Source organism: Haplochromis burtoni, unplaced genomic scaffold, assembly GCF_018398535.1.
Source record: "Haplochromis burtoni strain Fernald_Lab_line unplaced genomic scaffold, NCSU_Asbu1 Contig_58, whole genome shotgun sequence".
Taxonomy (NCBI): Eukaryota; Metazoa; Chordata; class Actinopteri; order Cichliformes; family Cichlidae; genus Haplochromis; species Haplochromis burtoni.
This window is the reverse complement of record NW_024582419.1, coordinates 959,094-980,344: the sequence shown is the minus strand read 5'-3', so window position 1 is coordinate 980,344 and position 21,251 is coordinate 959,094. Positions and strand designations below refer to the sequence as shown.

General features: G+C 43.8%; 1 protein-coding gene across 1 annotated transcript in view; it reads left to right on the top strand.

The window, feature by feature from the left end:
- gli3 (GLI family zinc finger 3) overlaps positions 1-21,251 on the top strand; it is a 96,304-nt gene that overhangs the window by 8,183 nt on the left and 66,870 nt on the right. Inside the window, exon 2 of the mRNA XM_005922577.2 lies at positions 9,375-9,548. Within this exon, the coding sequence (XP_005922639.1) occupies positions 9,416-9,548 (133 nt within the window). The 5' untranslated portion in view covers positions 9,375-9,415. The remainder of the gene's footprint in view (positions 1-9,374; positions 9,549-21,251) is intronic.

The window sequence follows — 21,251 nt, the reverse complement described above, 5'->3', positions numbered from 1 at the left end:
TCAGGAGTGCAAGGTGGAGGAGGGGAGATGTGAGGATGATTACAGTACACTGTTCCTCTGATCTGATTCATCACTAACTGTCTCTCCTGCAAAGGGTGAACTTATTATCCCTGTCTCAACTTCCACGGTGGAGCCAGCTGCTCTCCATGCTTCCCAATTAACCCCAGGCGCCCGTCAAACGCTCCAATTAAGGCCTCCTCCTCCTCCTCCTCCTCCTCCTCCTCGCAAATGTATTTGCCTGCGTTTGCCGGGCTGCTGGAGACGCTCGAACATGCGGCGGTGAGCGAGCCGAGCGTGTTTGTTTAGGAGCTGTCCTGAGAAATGGCGTTATAGCTCCCAGATTTATTTGAGGTGGGGTTGCTAACAGCTGAATGAAGTAAATACACCCAGATGTTTGGCTTCTTCACAATCAAGTCGGCAGGCCCGGGGAGAGGGGGGGGGCTGGCTGTCTAACGACAAGTCTTGTTCCTCGGTTTCTATGCTGGGGATTTTCAGGGGGCCATTTTGTGCCTGCTCTCTTTGGAGTTTATGGGAAGTTTTATTTCCACGAACACTCGGCAGTACTGTTAGGTTAAGGCATCTCATCCCGGCGTCGTGCCGTGTGATATTGCCTTGGTATTTGAGTTGCGTGAGTCTTTCTCACTGGGCTGAGAGTTTCTTCCGAACTCGGTGTTTCAAAATCCTGTGTGTTTTTGATGCACGGGTTTCTGACGCGCAGCAGTGTGCGTGCGCGCTTCCGTGTGTAGGAGTGTTGCTGTAGGTGGTGGGATACAGGTTTGGCAGCACTAGCAAATCCTCGGAGACTGCCTGTGTGTGTGTGTGTGTGTGTGTGCATGTGTGGAGCCTATGAGCCCGTGCAGGGAGAGGTAGTGGTGGTGGTGGTGGGGAATCTGTGGCTGATATGAAAGTGAAGGGAGAGAGTTGTCTCCCGACGCTGCCGTGGGGAGAGCCGTCAGGGAGCTAGAAGTCTTTGGGACTCCCTCTGAGCTTCAGCTGTCTTTGATCTCACACCTCCGCTGCGGTACACTCCACACTGCTCTATAGAACACCCTCACCTGCCGCCGATCCAGCAACACAGACTCACAGCTCGCATAGATGAGACTCTTAACTTGTATACTTGCACTTACGGCAACGCAGGGCTCAGTGCAACTGCACTTAAAAAACTGAGGTGGAAACTTTGCAAGCAGCAACTGTCAGAGAAATATATGACAATAGAGACTACATTGGTTATTTATTTATTTTTTTAGGATGTATTAATTACTCGGGTAGTGTGTAAAGTTTGGGAAAGTTTTTAAAAATCAGGAGGACTCCTCATATTGCTCATCCTGTCTGATAAGGAGTCCGAAATGCAAACTTTTAAGGATCTAGACTCACAGATTTAGCTTGCATGTTTTTTTTTAATAAGATATTCTCAACTATGGTGTAATCAGTAATGACAAAGGTAGCGTGATTAAGAGTCCTGCTAGTTTAAGCCTGCACATGTGAGTTCATTCCCTCGCCTCTTTTTTCCTGTCTATTACTGACATGTTGAATTAAGGTTGAAGTGCTGACCCTATTTTAAGGTGTTTTTTAATGACTTGTGATGGAAGATAAATGCAAAGCCACAAACAAGCAAACAAACAAAAAAAAGGCTAATAATTTTCTCCATCTGTGGAATATGTGACTCAGTGCTACCCTTTTGGATCACTTCCCATCTACACAGGAAGTCTAGCATTAAAGCAGTGCTCCTCCTTTTCTCCATGCATTCCTTTGACTGACTGTGGCACATTTCTGGACAGCCTCATTCAGCATTCCTTTACATGCCGATTTGTTTGCCCTCCCTCTCTCCCTCCCTCCTTATTTTTTTTTTCCAAGTCTTCCTCCGTTAACGTCCGGCTTTATCATACGAGAGCCCAACACCAAGACAACTTCATCTCATCCAATTTTCACCCCTTTAATTCGGTTTAAATGGCATGGCCGCGAGGGCCAGGGCGGGAATTAATAAGAGCCAATAAAGCTCGCCGCTGGGGCATCGAGGCCAGTCTTTAAGTAAACATTATGACTTCTTGAGGGGGGATTCAGGCGCGGCAATTGATGAATTGCGGCGAAGCTTGGGAAGGGCTAATTTCTCACTTAGCCGTCCTGATGGGGCTAGCTAATAGGCCTTGCTTTGCCTGGCTGATTGTCTGCTGGCTTTATTATTGTGCATTATCACGCTGCCCCCTGGCTGTTTTTAGCGTTCAGCCCCGGAGACGCCAGAGCACGTCATTAATCACATTGCGGCACTGACTCATTCCACTTCAACACTTATTCCAATGACACAGTGGAATGAAGGAAAGCAAGGAGGGAGGGAAAGAAAGGGAGTGCGAGCAAAATGAGAAAGGAGGAAAACTGAACTGAAAAGAGGAGGAAATTCAAGTCCGAGTGGGCAGGACAGCTTCACAATAACACTCTAACCTGTAGCTGTACAGCCATCGGATTGCACTCGGTAGTTCAGCTGCTGCAAACAGCGCTGGTTTGACTTCTGTCTGGGGTGCAGAGGATAAGAGGAGTGTATTCTACAGTCCCCTGGGCTAAGTGGAAGATCTACTGTCAAAATCATACGTGCTGCCACTCCACTTACACAGGACCCTCCATCTGCTTGATCCTCCTCTGAGCACAGAGGCAGAGAGAAAGATGTGTGTGAGGAGGAATTTCACTTCCTCCACTCATCCCCTCCCTTGGGCACCCCCCCTCTCTTGCTCATGTTCTACACACAGTGATTGCGCTTGCATATTGAAAGGGATGTAGAGAAACATATGCATCCACGTCCATACATACTGTTACACAGCCGGTCTCGCATACTGTCAAATCTACTCGAAACATTTCCTCTTTTCCTCCCGTGCCGTGTTCACATACACATGGGTTACATACAGCCGCTGTTTAACATTTACTTTTTTTTTTTTTTGCTGTGAAAGCACGGCGAAGGATGCTGTTCTTGCGTCTCTGGTTGTGGCATAGCGTAGAGTGCCTTTTAATGACATGTATGAAGAATGCCTCCACAGACACAGAGCTGTTCTCACTGCAGTTTGAAGGCCCGTTCTCCTGTGCTTTATAATATCTGCCATGTGCACGGGCTAATTGAATGGAAAACTTAGCTAAGAGTGTAGCGGGCTGCTGCAGTTGGCAACAATTAGTTTGAAAACTTTAGATACAAAATAAGGTGTGCAGTAAAAAAAAAACAAGTCTAGCATTTTCTCTTCTTTTCAAGGACCTTTGGGATATTTTGCTGAAGTATTAGTTTGCATTGTCTGCGAAAGGCTTCAGTAATCGGCTGAACAAGCATCTTTTCCTTCTCCTTAAGAATCAGAAAAAGTGTCTGATCAAACAAAGGCTCTGTGTTTTAGCATGGGAAGAAAATGGATAAAGTAGGAACAAGGGAAACCGATACTGCATAACTGGGCCACCGCAGCATCAAAGCTGCCCGTATTATCCATTGTCTCAGTTGTCACAGCCCCACTTGCCCTGAAACAAGTGGTTCGTGAACAAATGCAAAGTCAAAAATATATAAATAAACAATCTAATAAGCATGGGGCTGTGGGGAAAAGGAGCAAGGCTTCCATTGTGGCGCTCGCTTTATTTGCCCCTTATCTACTGGGTAGCGAGCGCAAAAGAGGCGTCGTGTAAGCGTCGTGATTACATCGTGTGGGTTTGTTACCCAGGAATGTAAGATGCGCTCGGCTCATTCTGCTGTGCAACACACAAGGTCCCTCACCAGCCCTCCAAAGCATCTTAAATGGAGAGGTCTGAGGGACCAAGACGCATGCGAGGATAATCTTATTAACTGTGGTGAAAGCTACTGATGCTCTGTGTTGTTGCACTGTTTGTCCTTGGAAATAAAATACAAATAAAACCAGTCTTCATTTGAAACAGGCTTTCCATTTTCTAATTGTTGTGCAATACACTTGTGGTAGAAAGCTGTTTTTTTGCTGATGGGATGCTTTTAAGACCACGTATCTTTAATATAAAGATAAATCATGAACATCAGTATGTTTAAAATGTACAAAAACATCAACTTGTCATTCATAAGTAGTCTCAATAAAGCTTTGCAGTGTAACTAGAAAAAGCTGAACTCACACGTGACACAGTAACGTGTAAATGACTAACAAACTTAATGACTCAGACATGCCACACTGCACAAAAAGGGTGAGAAGATCAAGCACTAAACCAGTTTGCATGTGTTTATCTGGGATTGGATATGTGTGTGTGTGTGTGTGTGTGTGTCAGGGTGTGACTAATTCTTGCTAAATGGCCCTTACTTGAGAGTCTAGTCCCTATCAGCTGTAGGCCAGACTTAGTGCCATCTGGGCACAATGTTAAGTTTTTGCTGGTGAATAAGAGCCACAGCCCCCAAATCCCCCCCAGCCCCTTCCCCTTTGCCCTTCAGGGCCAAGGGCATGCTGTAAAAGTGCAGTATTGAACACGAGGCCTAAGCATGTGAAGCTATTGAGCCTCCTCAGTAGGGGTTTTGAACCCATTACAGGTCCTCTAACCACCACCAAGAACCTCTACAGTCTCCTTAAGGCATCTCATCCCCTCACACTGACCTGATCCAATGCAAACACATGCAGTCCATAGGAAGCACACTTTGTTTTATTGCTAGATTCAGCTAATCTCGCCGAAGGGCTCACACTCCTCCTCCTCCCTCTTCTTCTTCGCCCCTCAGTGTTTTAGTTGTTCCAGCTGTGAAGGAGCTTTTAATATTGTTGGCATAGCTGCGCGACGTGCAAAACACACATTGTGCATACAGGAAAACATGTGCAGGCACGCAGGGGCGCAGTGAGGTGCACACGGACGCATGCATGCATACGTGAACACTCGTACACACGTGCACGTATAGTCTCAGTCTCACACTCCTCCCTTTCTCCATTCATTTTCTCCCTTATCCCACTTTTGCTCACAATCTCCCTCAATCGTCTCCATCTCCCATCTCTCCCCTCTAACTCGCTGCGCCGCGGTGCGTTTGTGCAGTGTTGATAAGCCTAAGATAGCAGATCTCGGTGGTCGCTGATGTAATGATGATGAATGCTGCGGTGCTGCCAGTCTCCCCCTCGGGGGGCCCTCGACACTGAACAGTCGCCCTAATGAAATGAACACAAATACAGTACCCTGTCTGTGAGGGGGGGGGGTTGCCAAATCTAAGAAGACACTTCAAGAGTTTATATATAAATGTCCTCCAGTTTCTGATTGTGTGCGTGCGTGTGTGCGTGCGTGTGCCATGCAATTGCAAATGTGTTCCTGATGAGAGCATGCAGGTACACCTAAAGCAGCTTTATGAAATTAAACTTGTGAAGTTGCAGGCTTTAAATAACAAACAGCGGTGATTTTTTGATAGCATTAGTGCTCGTTTAAGCCTGCGTGAAAGAAAGCAAACAGTTTTTTTTCTATCAAAGGCAAAAGTTTATTTTAGTGTTTCACTTTGATGTGTACAATTTGCAGATGACTTTCAACTCAGTGCCTTTTTCACCGAAGCGTATAATTTATGTTAAATTGATTTGCTTAATGTGCTTATAAAATAAGATTCTTTTTTCTTTTTTTTCAGAGGGAACACTTTGAATTGTGGTATTTTAAACCTGTTTAATCGCCTCCCTTTCTGTGCGGAGGGATTACAGTTGAACGCAAATAATGATACACCCTCGTTTTTCTAATTGGGTGTAGGACATTTCAATGGCAGAAACATTAATGTGAAATTAAGATTTATTCTGACTAACAACGGCATCCAGCGCCTACTTGTGAGTCATTCTGTATGTGCCAGGGATCTGTGGAGACAACTGTGGGGCTGTAAGAAAGTCCACGTACAGGTGATTATCTCTGTGATGCACAGTGTAAATGTAGCAACGCGATTTCTTGCGAGGGGGTCAAAGGGCCAAATGGCAAATTAAAACTTCTTTTGACATTTTACGTTAAGGGAAAAAAAAGCTGTAAATTTTCTCTAAACATAGACTGATGTGTCTATGTGAGGGTATGATTTTGAGTGTTTGTGGATGGGGTAAAAATGAGCAAGCACGAAAAACGAGGGCACAGACAGCAACATCTGCACGACTGGGTGTGGGAGTCCAGGTCAGAGGGATTATGGGTGAAAAGGTCCTGCTTTTAATTGCTGCTTTGGAACTGTGGCCTGCCTTGTGGAGCACAAAAGGCCCGTCAGACACGCTTCAGTGGCTTGGACTTGTGAATATTTGCCCGACCAGTGGAATGCCCCGCTTTCTCCTCAGCCACCCCCCTTCTGGTATGATCCCCAATCCAGAACCTCATATTTACTGCACTTTCAGCTCATTTGCTTTGGTCTGACTCACCTGGGGTGTGATAGGAATACACACATGTTTATGTGAGCTAGGCACACGAGCATGTCGGGAGCTCAGGTCTCCTCTTGTTCTTTTCTCCTTCACCGATTTTACCCAAGTTCAGCTGTACAGATGATGTAATGACAGTTTCACCGGGGCAATGGTGAAGTTTTCTCTCACCGTGCTCTTGTTTGACTTTATGCTGATGAAGTGAAAGAGTGGCACCCACGAACTTAATATGAATGCACAGTGCCACGAAAAAGTACTTGCCCCTTCCTGATGTCTTTTGCACAGTTCTCACACTTAAATGTTTCAGATCAACAAACAAATTTTATATTCGACGAAGATAACCTGAGTAAATACAAAATACTGTTTTTTCTGTCCAAAACTACCTGAGCTTATGTGAAAAAGTAATTATCTCACTTTGTTAAATCATGAATTAAGTGAGATTAACCAAATTTTTTAGAAAGAAAGACTTCAAATTCACTAGCCAGTCTCAGACCTGATTAACCCCACACCTGTTGATCAAGAACTCATTTAAACAGAACCTGTGTGAGAAAGTAAAGTTGTTTAAACGATCTCAAAAATCATAAACGATCTCAAAAATCTCAAGTATACTTCACAAATGAAGAAAACTTGAAACGATGGTGAAACCTACCAAAATTGAATATCGATGACTCAACCAGGAGGTCACAAAAGAACCAAGAACAACATCTAACAAACTGCAGGCCTCACGTCTCTCAGTTAAGGTCAAAGTTCATGATTCAATAAGAAAGAAACTGTGAAAAAATGGCATCCATGGGAGATTCCAGAGAAACAACCACTGCTGACAAAAACAAACACGAAGTCTGCCAAAAACATCTTGATGATTTTCAAGAAAAATGTGGGAAAATGTTCTGTGGAATGAGAAGACGAACGCTGAACTTGTTGGAAGGTTTTGATTCCACTCCATTTGGGATCAAACTAACACAGCATTTAATAAAAAATATTATCACACCAACAATCAAACATGGTGGTGGTAGTGTGATGGCCCGGTGCTGCTTTGCTGCTTCAGGACTTCCTGTAATTGATGGAAACATGGATTCTGCTCCCGGAGAACATCCGGCCAGCAGTTTGTGTCTCGAAAGCACAAGAGCATTTAGATTAGTCCACTTCTGAATATCACAAAAAAACAAACAAAAAAACAGAACAAAGTGAAGGTTTTGGAGTGACCTCAGGAGAGTTTGAGTTAAATCAGATTGAGATCCTTTGGCACAACCTCAAAACGAGCTGTTCATGCTCAAAACCCTCTAATGTGGCTGATTAAAACAATTCTACAAAGAACAGCGGACCAAAATTACTCCACGGTGATGTGAAAGACTCATTGCCAGTTAACGTAATTCTTGATTGCAGTTCTTGCTGCCAAGGGTGGCACAACCAGTTATTAGGTTTAGGGGGCAATTACTTTTTCACACAGAGCCAGTTTGGTTTGGATAAAATCATCATCATCTAAAACCTGAATTTTTACTCAAGTTACTTAATATAAAACGTTGCTTGACGATCTGAAACACATAAGTGTGACGAATATGCAAAGAACTAAGAAATCAGGAAAGAGGAACATACCTTGTCATAGCACTGTACATGTATTGCACACGCTCTAATGATTATAACTCGCTCAGGCTGCTTAACCCCCGCCCCAGAAATGAAAGCATTCACTCTATCAAACACATGCAGCAGTGATTTGAGATGATATCAGTTCAAGTAGGACAAAAATGTCTTTGGTTGGAGATGACGGCTACGCATGTATTCATGTGGGAGTGATTAGAGGACAAGCTCTTGTTTAATTCTGTTTTGATTGGTAGTGGTGTAATTGCATTGTGTTTTTTTTTCCTCTCCTTTTTTTTGTAAGGCAGCAATTGCTTACAGATGTTGTTGTCGGGTCAGAATGGATGACAGACTCTGGTTTTTCAGGGGGTGGGGAAAAAAACAAACAAAGCGCACAGTGTTTGTCTGAAGTTTACCCCTCACCACTTCCCCCTTGCCTTCCTTCCTTGGGGAGTTGGTAAAAATCAGCTCACCCCCCTCTTTCTTTGAGCAGCACTACTCTCTTTGCATCACAGCTGACTTTACTGCCTTTGTATCCATGCGTGTTTACAGAGAGGAGGACAATTAAATAGTACAGTTGGGTAATTAGCTGCTCTTTATTGTAAAGAAAATCAGTCAGACTAAATATTTCCAGTAATTATCCAAGAATTACGGGGTCTAAGTAAAGGCTTTGTAACGGACCAAATGAAACTGTCCTATACTTTGTGTAAATGAGTGGTTGTGGTGTATCACCATGTTGTCTCCATAATCAGAGACCTCCATGACCTAGATACAGTTGAGCTTGTAGACAGCCTCTGAGGTGCTGAACTGAGCAGCATGTCTGCTAGACTGTTGGCTGAACCCCTTCTAAACCCACAGACAGTATTAACTTGAACCACCTTTATTCTTTGAAAGAAAAATTGCCCGGCACCATGATATTCCCAAAAGGGCCTTCAAACAACCCTTGTTTTTTCAGGACTGTGAATGTTTCTCTCTCTGTGGTATCCCCTTAAGGTTTCTCCTTTCTCTTTGGAAAGACTGCTAGAGTGGGATTATCAGTATATCCACAAGCTGCCTTTACTTCTATTCTGAGATATAAAACCTAGTCGGGATGTCCTGCCGCACTCTGTTTATAGAGTTGTTGTGTTTTTGACAAGATGTCAGAAGTTTAGCGTGACAGCTGAAAACAGTCGCACTAAATTTTGGTTTTGGATATTTAACCGCAGTTAGCGAGGAAGGAAATCAGGCCCCTGACAAGCAGATCAGAGCCCAGCAGGTTTGAGTTAAAATAAATCAGTGTGAGCTCCTGGATTGACCCTCAGTGTGCTCTGGGCACCATGAAAAGGGAGGACTGGATCTGAAGTTTTCCTCACAGGGTTCACAGTCTATTTCTGAAGCATTCTACAGATAACATTAGAAAAAGTAAACTTATTGCTAACTTATTAATCTTCTAAATATATACTTAATCTTTGCATTCACCGGGTTTATCTTCTGTTTTTTCTCCATTAGTTATCCCGTCTCCATGAGGTCTTGAGGAATGAACAATCGTCATGGAAACCCAGTCCCAGGCCAGTTCAGCAGCTGAGAAGAAGAAGAGGGTGGAGACCATCGTGGCTACCAAGGGCTCATTAGCACGAAGTGACATCAGTGAGAAAGCAGTGGCCTCCAGCACCACCTCAAACGGTACAAGTCACCTCTAACTGAGCTGCAGTAATTTATGCCAATAACATTTTGATCTTTCGTAATATAGCCACAAGCCGCCCCATTAGTCAGATTACTCTTTGAGTAATAAAAGTCCACAATTGAAGGAATGCAATGCACACACCTTACATTAAGGTGTTGTTTTTTCAGCTGGGACGACTGAAAATAAAAAGTGCATTCAGGTTAACCAGATCAGATAACAAATGCTATCCTAATGTGTGCATAAACATACTACTGAATGAAAATTTCCTATCCATTTTCATGTTTTATTTTGCTAGAGTCACAAAAGCTTTTGTTATTCAGCATTTTTTGGTCAGATGAATTTCAGACCTCTGTGAGTTTGGTTACAATATGTCACTTACTGGCTGAAAAATTAAGTGCCAAAGCCTGCAGTTCCAAAAATAGCCACCAGCTCCAAACTGTAACTGGTTTACAGTTGTCTTAGACTTACAAGACCGGGTTTTACAGCAGAAATATGGATATGTACTTGGGAAAAGAGAAATTTAGTAGTTGGTTCTCAATAATAAATTTGATGCCCAGGTAAAGGTAAAAAAACAAAACAAACAACCCCAAAATGATTGATGAACTTAAATATAAACTTCCTTATTAAGAAGTCATTTAAGTCATAGGCATAGTGTGGCAGTGCATATACTTAAAATGGACTGCTGCTGACAGGCAGCCTCATTACATACACTACACTTAAAGAAACAAGAACCTCTGAATGTTTGTATCAAAAGGTACTGCAAGCGTTGGGTTTGGTTCTAATTGTGTCACGGCCTAACATTTTGAATACTTATACTGGGATTATGCTTTCCGCATCCACAAGTTCACTAGGATCCACTTGGGTCTGCATGATGTACATTTCATCATCAGATAGTTAGCATGAGGGTCTGTGAAGATGTCTGTTTTTCATGACCTTGCAGACTTGTCAGCAAAATTTACATTACAATGCATGCGCCGCAGGAAGTGAAGTGCTACAGGAATGATGTTTTAAGGCTGTAAAACCCCTCACTACACACTTTATAAACTTTTCTCAGACAGGCATGAACATTTTCACGCTTTTCTCTCTTGTTTAAATACTCTCAAAGTTCAAACCTTCGTAGAAAAAAAGGTCCAGTATTATAGTCTGAAACCAAAGGCACCCGCAGCTGCCTTTGACGGTGCAAAACCTTTGGATGACTTTTGTTTTTACTCCCATATTTGATTTCTTTACCACTTTCCCGCTAGGCCACTATGTAACCGCTACCTGTCTGCTAGTCATAAATGAAGCTACGTGTACTAACAGGCCAACAAAGTAGTCAGTGTTCCAGTTTTTATGCATGTATTTTATTTGTATCTAACTTAGCATTAGTTAGCAGGTATCTGTTTCTGTGTGATGCATCCTTTCAGGCAATGGATGCACTTTGCTAACAAGCTAGCTTGTACTAGCTAATAACAAAGACATACGATCACATATTGGTCCATGAAATCACAACAATGACTGCTGCAAGGTCACAATAAAGTCCACAAAGGGTGACGTGATGGTGTCTACATCCATCTTCTATCTACAGTCTATATGTATCAGCGACCATCACTCAACATGTTCGAGCTGTAGGGCCACTGAACTAACCGGCAGTCCAACGAGTATTATAGGACTTAAACGACCATCTAAAGATTTAGACACCCACTGTTTTTTTGACATAACTCTTTCTTTATTTTCATGGCTAACAGTGAGTCAAATACAATGCTCACTGGTAGCAACTTTGACATGTTTACTTAGCAATGTCTTCAACACTTGCTATTAAAAGCTGCACAGAGCTTGCGCTTAATTAAGCTTGTCGTCATTCAGCCTTTCATTCCCAGTTCTGAGCCTTGGAGTAGAAATATTAGACTTTTTCTTTTGTTCAAATGAAAGTCATAACAAAATCGGAGCTGAGATCACCATGGCCTAAGCTGCAGCTGCGCTCATTAGCAGTGAGAGGATTTGGAAGGTTTTTGGGGGTATGGAGATTTGACTCTCGGAGGCAGAGCTGGTGGCCTGATAGAGTGTTTTGTGACTTCCTCTTCATTCTGCTGATGTCAAACATGATCATTCCAAGTGTGAACGGAAGACAAACAGTCTAGGAAGGGGTAAATAAGTCGCTGTGACTTGCTCTCCATATGGAAGTTATCACAGGAAGTAGGTAAGCTAATGCATCCTGAAGCATCTTGGGAACACTCTCACTCTTACTCATTCCCAGATGGCTGGCTCTGTTTCATTCATTAAAGGGACAGTAAGAAAAAGTTTACTACGGAAAAAGCATGGCTGTAATTTGGAACCGTGATTGTGGATTTTTCTTAGTAATGTGCTGATAATTACAGCTCTAAACGGCGCAAGCTTTGTCTTAAAAATCTCCCGTTTGCCACGTCACAGGGCGTGCTACGACTTTGCACTCCTTAAAATACAGTAGTCCCATAACTCACTTGACGAGGGGAGGGATGATACTTATCTGTAGAGAAAGGTCCCTTTTAGATCCCAATCTCTCTCTTTGAATCATAAGATAGCTTACACATTCTTTGTGTGGTTATAATTACAGCACATTCCCCATTCGGCCCCAGAACTCATAACCTCTTATCAGGTGTAACCCTACACTCGCCTCAACTTTAACCCTCGTAGCCCCTGCCCCAATGCATCCATCCAAACAAAAGGTAATTGTGAGCAGCTGTGGAACCCCAGTGACTGGTTCATCTTATGAAGGGCCGGCAAAATATTTCCCCCCGTCAGGCAGAGTAGCGGCCCCTGATCTCAGCACAGCAGAAACCCCCACGGAGTGCCTGGCAATAGCGTGCTATGATAAGTTGTGAAAAGTGGAAAACAATTAGGGAGGGCAGGTGGACTGGTTAGTGCGCATTTTTCCAAAGATATCTCTGCTACCAGGAAGCACAGCCGTCTTCTGTGACCGTGAATCAGCTCGGAAACAGGTATTGATCTGATCAGAGCTTATTAGTGATGATAACCTTAAGCTGCAAAATCCTCCCTTCGTGTGCACTGCAGCGATAATTCCCAACTTAAGCATTCCTTGCTCCTTTGCTCTCTTCTCCATAGTTGGGTTTGTCCGGGATGAACAGGCCCCGGAGTAATTATTGAGTCCTGGTAGAGCGTTCCCACATGGTTAGCTAAATGGTGGCTTCATCCTGTGTACCATTCATCTCTGTGTCCCCTCCTTTTAGCAGTGACAGCTCAAAAGAGCCGACTGTGCCACAACAATGCTGTGATTGGTGCTCTTTAGGAGGGGTTTGGAGATGAGGGGGGGTGGGGATGAAGGGGGGTGGGGGTGTCTCTCCCCGCCAATCCTCATCATTCAGCAGGCAGGTGGACCACAAAGTCCCTTGATTCTTTTGTTAGGTCCTACGATTAAAAAAAAGATGTCCATGCTCCTTGGTTGGATAAATCCTGTCGTCATGGGATAATTTGCTAATAAAAAAAATAAATAAATAACAGGGTTGGGGAGCTAAAGGACTGGTTATTTGCAAAAGAGAAAAAGAATAGTAAAAGTTTCTGGTTGGTTGGACTTTTATGATATGAGTGCTGCCGATCCAGGGAAGGAGAGGGAGCGAGTGTAAATAATAGGATGGGAATTGAAAAAGCGGGCTCAGTTTAGAAGATTGTCAGTGAACGCCGCTTCGACTGCAGAGCCTCTGCAAAGCATGTTATTAAGTGGGCGAGTTGGGATGCTTTAATGGGCGTGCTTAAAAGGGTGAGAGAGTGAGGGTCTCAGAAGGCAAACAAGTTAAGCCTTAAAGGGCAACAAATGTTAGGCTTTCGTGTAGGTTACTGCAGAAATCCCCAAGCAAATGGAGAGCGTGGCTAAAGTGTTTAAAGAAGAAAAGGAGCACTTGACTACACTGAAAAAAAAGGAAAAAAATCTTGAGATGGGCAGAGAAGGTTGAATGATACAGAGAGATGGGTGAGGAGGGGGGGTGATAGAGGAAGAGTGAGGGGCCTCCTTCTTTTTAGGCAGCCATTTAAATGATCAACAGTAAATAGAGGGGAATGTCATCTGACAGAAATAAAGTTCCCGTTAACAGCAGGGATGGAAAGTAATTTACAGATACGCTGTCCCCGCCATCTTTGTGCCTCCCAGATAAGGTTTCATTTCAGAAACGGATAGGAGACATTTTCACTTACGGGCCCCCATTCTGGGACACCTGTGATAACAGCTTGTGGACCCCTAATTGAAAATGGGTTTCAAAATGGATTTTCACTTTTCTTCCTCCCTCTTCTCCCCCCTCTCCATTTGCTCCCTCCCTCATGACTAACCCCCTCCTCCCTCCATCCCCACGAACACCCAGCCCCCCTTTTTTTTCTTTCCTTGGCGTTCCCTTGTCGTTGGCAGAGGGAGGCAATATTGGAAGGACAGGGAGGGAGGGAGGCTTGAAATGGAGCACTGGGAGCGGATCATCCCTCAGCCCTTGTCACAGCTATGACAGCCGCATGATCCGTCTTATTAATGAAATCATTGATCACTTGATGGGACTCATAATCAACTGTTTCTCCACTGTGTCCTGCCCCATCTCCTCCCCCTCCTCCTCCCTCCTCATGCTGTCACCTCTGCTTTCCACTTTTTTGTCCCTGCTGCTTATTCCCCCCCCCCCCCCCCCCCCACACACACACACACACAAACTCACACACACACACAAAAAGAACAATACCTACCATAAAGGAAAGTTATTCATGAATGCATAAATTTAATAGGAACACTCAAACACAGCCTGACTATAACTGTTATCAGATGACTCAGCATAATCAGGAGATCTAACGGGAGGATTGATTCCTTAAATATTTTAAGTGCTGTTTTCTTGAACTGTTGTTTTTTTTTGCTTTTCCTAAAAGGTGATCTGTGTCATCTGTATTTGTGCTATATGTTTTTTTTATGGGGACCAAAGAGGAAGGCAGGGGCCTCTTCATGTTATCCTGCTGGGGGCTCTGCCTGTGGGAGCTAATGAGAAAGAACTGATGGAGGGATAAGGGACCTCATGGGAGCGCTGCCTGGCCCGTGGGTCAAACAGCACAATGGAGGAGGCGTTATAGACCCTGACATGCAGCCCCACACAGGAAAAGTGGCTTTAAGTGTCAAACGACCGCTGTATGCTACATGCATAATACATAGAAATGCATAAAAACACATTGTGTTAGAATTAGAAGGTATACATAGAAGGTGACAAAATGTAACCATAGCATGCTCTTTTATGATAGTACATTATGAGCTTTCAAAGATAAATATTGAAGCTACCTGTAGAATTGTAAAATCACCATGTGCACACGAGGCGGATGTGCTTTGCCTTCACTGGTGAGCCATAGCCATTTCATGGACTTCTGCACTGAAGGCAATTTCCTGCAGCAGCAGGAGGACAGACTTTGGCAGAGCCACCTCACAGGGGCCTGAGGCGCAGGATTAGCTTAGCCTCGCTGCTACTCAGGGCGGAGGGGAACCTCAGCAGCCCAACCCACTCCAGCGTTGCCTGGCCTCTCTCGTCTGGCACACTTCTGCCTGCCCAGATCTGCCTGCTGGGGCTTCGCTGCTCCCTCACTGCTGGAGGATGCATATAAGCCGCCGCCTCAAGACTTCTGAACACTGCAGTGGTGCCACCACAATTTAGCTGTAGTGGAATTGCATCTTTTTTTTTTTTTTTTCACTTAGTGCTACTTGTTGTAGATAGAACAAAAATCAACTTAATTACAATGTAGATCTTCTTTTTGTGCTAGCCAGCTGTTACAACAACACTGGACTTAATATAGCAACTGCTGAGATCCACCACAAAGACAAGAGACAGGGCAAAAAACAAAAACAGGAAATGATAATCAATAGAAGCATCTCTGAATAAGCCACATGTTTTTACCGATTTGCAAAGGAAACTGAGTGAATGCACAGCAATAGTCTAAACCAGGAAGTCTGCAAACCGTATTAGATAAGGTTACCCCTTTTCCTTATCTTCGAGTAAGTTTGGCAATCTCAGCTTTTGTTAAAAATCTCTGTATTGTTTTTGACGTTAATGTTGTCTTTCAGCAATGATGCTGAATTCTGTGGGGTATTTTTTTATGTGTGTGTATCTTTAAATACTAAAACAAATTGTAGTTAAATGATTTCGAATTCATGGCATGCATACATCTCAAGTCTTAGATTTTTAATATGTTGTGAGAGTTCGTGTCACAGCGGCTCCTTAAAAAAACAAAAACAAACCCGAGGTCATTTTTACTAGAAAGGCCCAGGGGTCAAAGGTCATGCAAGTCTAAACCAATGACCAGCCGTTTAATGACAGATCAGCTTGTCTCATGAGAGAGGATTGGTGCGTATTGACCAGCTTCACTCTGCTGTATCTAAGGTCCTGCTGGCTCCTGCTGCTCCCCTCAGAGAGCGAGGCTGAAGGACGACCGGCGGCCTCGTAAACCCATAAACCAATAAAGTGGGGAAACAGTAGTTGATTATTCTACCATTCTGCCCATTTGTCGGGAGGCATCAGTGGCCTCCCACCTGCCAGGAGGAACAAAGCAGGAGTGTCACGACCCGACCGGGAGGATTTATTGTGGCGTGTTTTTCTCTGTTTGGTTTGTTTGCTCTCTTCTCTTTGGATGAAGGAGCAACTAGTGGCCTTGCCACCAGGGTTGGATTTTATATAAAAGAAAAATAGGCTTCGATATTGTCTGTATAGTTTGATTTTATTTACAAAGATGTATTTATTATGCACAGTGAAACATTTTCAGAAATAATACCAGCTGGTTGGCTTATGAATAACCTGTGGATTCTTTGTTTTCTGCAAAATAAATACATAAATAAGCCAAAAAATATAAAATTATTAATATATCATAGAGTTGTGAAATCTTATGTTATGTGCACAAAGAGCTAGAGTCAGTTTTTTTTAATATCTTTTATATTTTTTTTTACCTTTGTGAGGTACTTACTGCCTTTTATAATTAGCTTTTTGCATGAAAGATATTTCCAGGCCATTTGCTGCTCTGCGCTCTAAACTCACTGGATTAAATCAAGACATGCTTTCAGATTTGAGAGCGCAAAAGGCTCTGTACTCCCTAATCTCTCTCCCCTGACCTCTACACCCTCTGGGCCTTGACTCTCAACCTTCCCTGTGCTTTCCCTCCCCTTTCTCTGCCCAACTCTCTCCCTTCCAGTGCGAAAGAGGAGCTAGGATCAAAGGCCATAAACCATGGCAGTGATTTCTGGTGATTGATTAGAAGCAGAGGTTGAGAAGCAGCAACTCTCTCCCCTCAGTTCTTCCCACCCTCCGGTGCTGTGCACGTATTCTCCCAGGGCTCTCGTAAATAGCTCAGGCTTTAAGTGTGAAAAGAGTTGCCACGATTGGCAGACAGAACCCAGAGAACACATCCGTGCTGAAGCGGCTTGGCCAGTTTTTCTGCCTTTTCTTTCTGGACGGCAGAGAGGGGTGTCAGTTGATAAGAACCATTTGTTGTCTTGCTCGGATCTGGGGAGGGACAGTGTAATCCCTTCGCCCTGGTCTGTTCGCAGACCTGGAGGAAAAGAGCAGAGGAGAGGAGGAGGAATTGATTTTCAGAGTGAGGGCATGCGGAGAATTGAACTCAGATGTGTAGCACAGACAGGGTTTGAAAGAAGCTTTCTACTTGCGGGGAAACAAACGTCTGTAGCTTACAGCAGAGGAGGTCGTGCAATTTGAACTTGAGCAAGTCCTTCTAATGTTAATCAATTGCATAGCTGTCTTTCACCATTCCCGCCTCCCGCCCGCTCTGCCTCCCTCCCCTGTCCCGCGCACAACTCAGCCCGGAGGCCTCTTGACAAGCAAGTGGTCCTGTAAAGGCATTTTAATAGGCCACGGTCATTCAGTGGCATGGAGATGAATGCTTGAACCAGATCTCCAGCATGCGTGCTTTTGCACAGACACAAATACACTTGGATCTTCCGGTCTTTGCTACCCTGCATGATCTCACCTGGAGCTGTGAGTCTAATGATGTTCAGAGTGTGGGCCTTGCAGCGACAGCTCCGGTCCCGGGGAGATGTGTCTCATGTCAGACTTTGCGCCAGACAGACTCCAATGAGGAAGAAGGGGGGGAGGTGGTGGTGGTGGTGGTGGTGGGGTGGGTGTTCTGCATTGCAGCTGGAGCGAGGCCAAAACTAAAAGTGCAATTCTCTGATGGTTTTGTCTCTCCTCTGTGGTATTTACGCAGTGATTGAGCGCATTTTTGGGTGTCATGGAGTATCTCATTACGCCCTTAAAAGCTTTTTGTCCGTCCACATGCTCTAAGATATGTACACACGCGTTGCAGACTGTGGAAACTCAGTCATGCGTGCTTGCAGACACCCTCGTTTTCTCTCACTTTTCTCAGCGGCACCAAAACTGTACACGCACATTTGGTGCAGCTGGAGGATGGGGCCGTCGTTATTAACTGTTTGGCGACCTCATGACTTCATCTTCGGTGCTGTCAGAGGCGGCCCACATTATGTCTCTGCTCGGCTCAATGGTCTCTTTGTTCTGGCTTGGCTCTGGAGGAGCTCAGCATGGGGCTGCGTGAGTCCAACAGTCCCACTGCGGCCCAAAGGGGAGAGGGAGAAGGATGGAGGTGCTGGGAGGTAGTGAATGAAGAGAGGCAGAAAATGCAAGGAGAAAGGGATGAGAGGAGATGGAGGAAGACTGAGAAGATTTGGGGAAGACATGGGAACAGGAAGTAGGCTTGGAGTGTGAGCTGAAGGCCAGGAGTGAGTGAAAATGCACTGAAGGAGTTGGGGCGTTGAGAGGGAAAATTGGGGGACTTAAGGATGGAGAAGAAAAAGAAAAGCAACAGGCTACAGGTGAATCCTGTGGTAGCCTTAAGCATTTTAAGTCAGCTTTACCTCATCACACCAGTTCATTCCAGTTCGAGCAGCGGTTTATGATGGCAATGTGTCACATGAGCTCCAACGGCCGAGTGTGGGATTAATGTAAAAGTAATGCAGAGATTAGAGAAGGAGGATTCCAGTGGTGGGAATGACAGGAGAGGTCATACATGAGAGGAGCTTATTACTGAGCAGGGACATCCACAGGAAGGGGAGATGCAGGGGGGAATGGTCGGGGAAATGGGAAGTGAGGTAAATGGACGCAGTGTAGACGGAGGAGATTTGATGAGGAAAAAACGAGGAGTGAAAAGGTCGAGAAAACAAACACGAGGAGAGACTGCAATCCATCTGGTCAAATAGAAGAATGTGGAACGGTACAGGGAATGGTAAAGGCTTCGATTTATAGATTTTAGGATATTTTTTAAACAAATATATATGCATTTGATAGGTGATGCTAAATCTGGGTCAGTTATCAGTCTGACATCATAGTTTCATTTTAAGAAAAGCTAAGTATCCATTAAAAAGTTTATTTTTGTAACAATGTGGCCAAAGATGCTTGCTCCACTTTTCACATTTTAAGTATTTGTATTTGCATCCCCTTCATCGTCCTCAAAACACAAACCTGACTTGCTCCATGAGAAGTGAGTCCTTCACATATAAATATTACAGTTTTGGTGCTCTAAATATTACTGCAGCTAAACTTGGCAGATGGTCCTTTGGAGCAGATTAATTCATATTGCATATTTCTCTAGAACAAGTAACAATACAATTTTTCCACAATGTCTCAGTTCACCCAAAACATTGCTTTGACTTTACTGACTGGACGTTTCTTTCCCCAGTACTCGTCTGAAGTGGATTTAAATTTTAAAGTCGTGGACTTTAAAATTATGTTTTTTGTGTTTGTACATGTCACTCAAGAGTGACATGTACAAACAATCTTTAACTTCGAGGATCCTCTCAGATAAACATTCCCTATACTCCATACTACACTTTACGTTAAACGAGCATATAGCCCCTCAGTCATACTTTACGCATCCTGTCTGATCTAACCTGTGACATATGAGACAATTTCTCCAGCAGCTAGTCCCATAAATTGTCCACACCTGCAAGTTTCACTGTGTATTGTGCTTTCTCTCGCATTACAGAGGCATTTATCTAATCACATAGAAATCTTGTGCTTTTTCATTTCCTCGCTCACCTCCAACCTTCAGCCCCTTCCCAACAGACAGTGGTTAAGTCTGTTTGGCCAACATGGCAGATCCTCTAATCTGCAGGGCTTTCCCTGCCTGCAGCAGACACTATAATGAAGTTGTCCACATCTCACCTTTATTTTGAGAAGGAGAGGGCTAAACTACCCTCTGTTATTAAGCCGGCACTCCCGCTGATATCACACATTGGGGGCAGGTGAGGGTCAGGTCTTCTGTAGGAAATGTGGCCTGACTATTAAGCGTCATAAAATGACAGCATGTTGGAAAATCTTTATGAAGTGAACTGTTAGCTGCTCAGTCTTGACGATTAAACTGGAAAATGGGCCAATGTTATTTTAGATAATTAGAGTTGCAAAAGTAAAGTGTTGATTCACTTTTTTGAAGCCAGGGTGGATTAACGTGCGTGCCAAAGAACAGCCCCTCATTGTGGGAGCACAGTGAAGTGAGTCTGTTGAGTTGTTTTATTTTTATGGCATTTGGCTTGTAGTTTGGAATTCTGATTGTCATGGTCTCTGAAAAAAAAAGACCTTTGCGTTTAAATGTGATGGGTTAGAAACTGTAAGCATTACCAGCTGCAGCATCAAAGCTCCAGGAATGCTGTTCGTTTAACCCAGAACCGTCACACTCACATGTAGCCCCCGATTCAACCTGTAATGTAGACATTCAGCAGAAAGCATGAGACTGGGACTAATGCAGATTTATGGTTGCAAATTAACTCCCCTCAAAACTCCCAAACTGTGATATGTCAACGATTGCTAGCTAAATTTAAATATATTTGGAGAGGTACTTTAAATAAACACAAGTAAAAGTATCCCTGTAGGTTTGCTTCACTTAAGTTGGTTGACTGTTCAGTTTCACAGGTATGACAAGTTTGAAATCAGCAGTTCATTCATCTTGCAGCTTAAACAGAAAATGATTTAACTGCGACAGCTGAATTGTGATTGGGGAAAGTGATGACAGAAAGCAGGAGGAGGCAGAAAAAGGGTATTCGCATGAGGTGTTTGGTGAGATAAACTAAATCACAAGCTACTCCGTGAGAAACCTGCATGAGTCCAAAACTGAATCTACTCCACTGGCCTGCTAAATTGCATTGCAATGGTTGATTGCTTGTTATGTAGCATGCAACATTAGCAAGCTAAACAAAAGTCAGCTAACAGTTTGCACAAACTAAGATAAGAAACTTGAATTACGTCCAAACCTTATGCTTCTCAACAAGCTTAGCCTGAACACAACAAAGCGTACTAAGAATGTTTGCAGTGTGTTTAAATACAGGCCAGTAAACCACCTTTAGAAATGTACCGATGCGGTGACTAGCTTGCTTGTGCTGTATGCTATGTGAAGCAAACTCTTGATAAAACAGTATTTAGTCAGTCATTTGCCCTTCAGGGTGTATCTCCAGACTGCTTGCTGTGATGCTATCCCCTGCTGTATGCTAAGCATCGACACTAGCAGCTTTCACTGCATTCCGGTTGAAGTCGGAAGTCAGAATTTTCAAGACAGAAAGTTGGAACAACCCCACCAACATGACTAAGTAAGCCAAGATGGCGGCTGTAGAACAGTAAACACTAAAACTGTAAGGGTTAGATTTATTAAGCAAGGCTGAGCGTGGTTAAGCAATCCCCAAATAGTGCTTATAGGTGTGGTTAGTTTTACGCGTC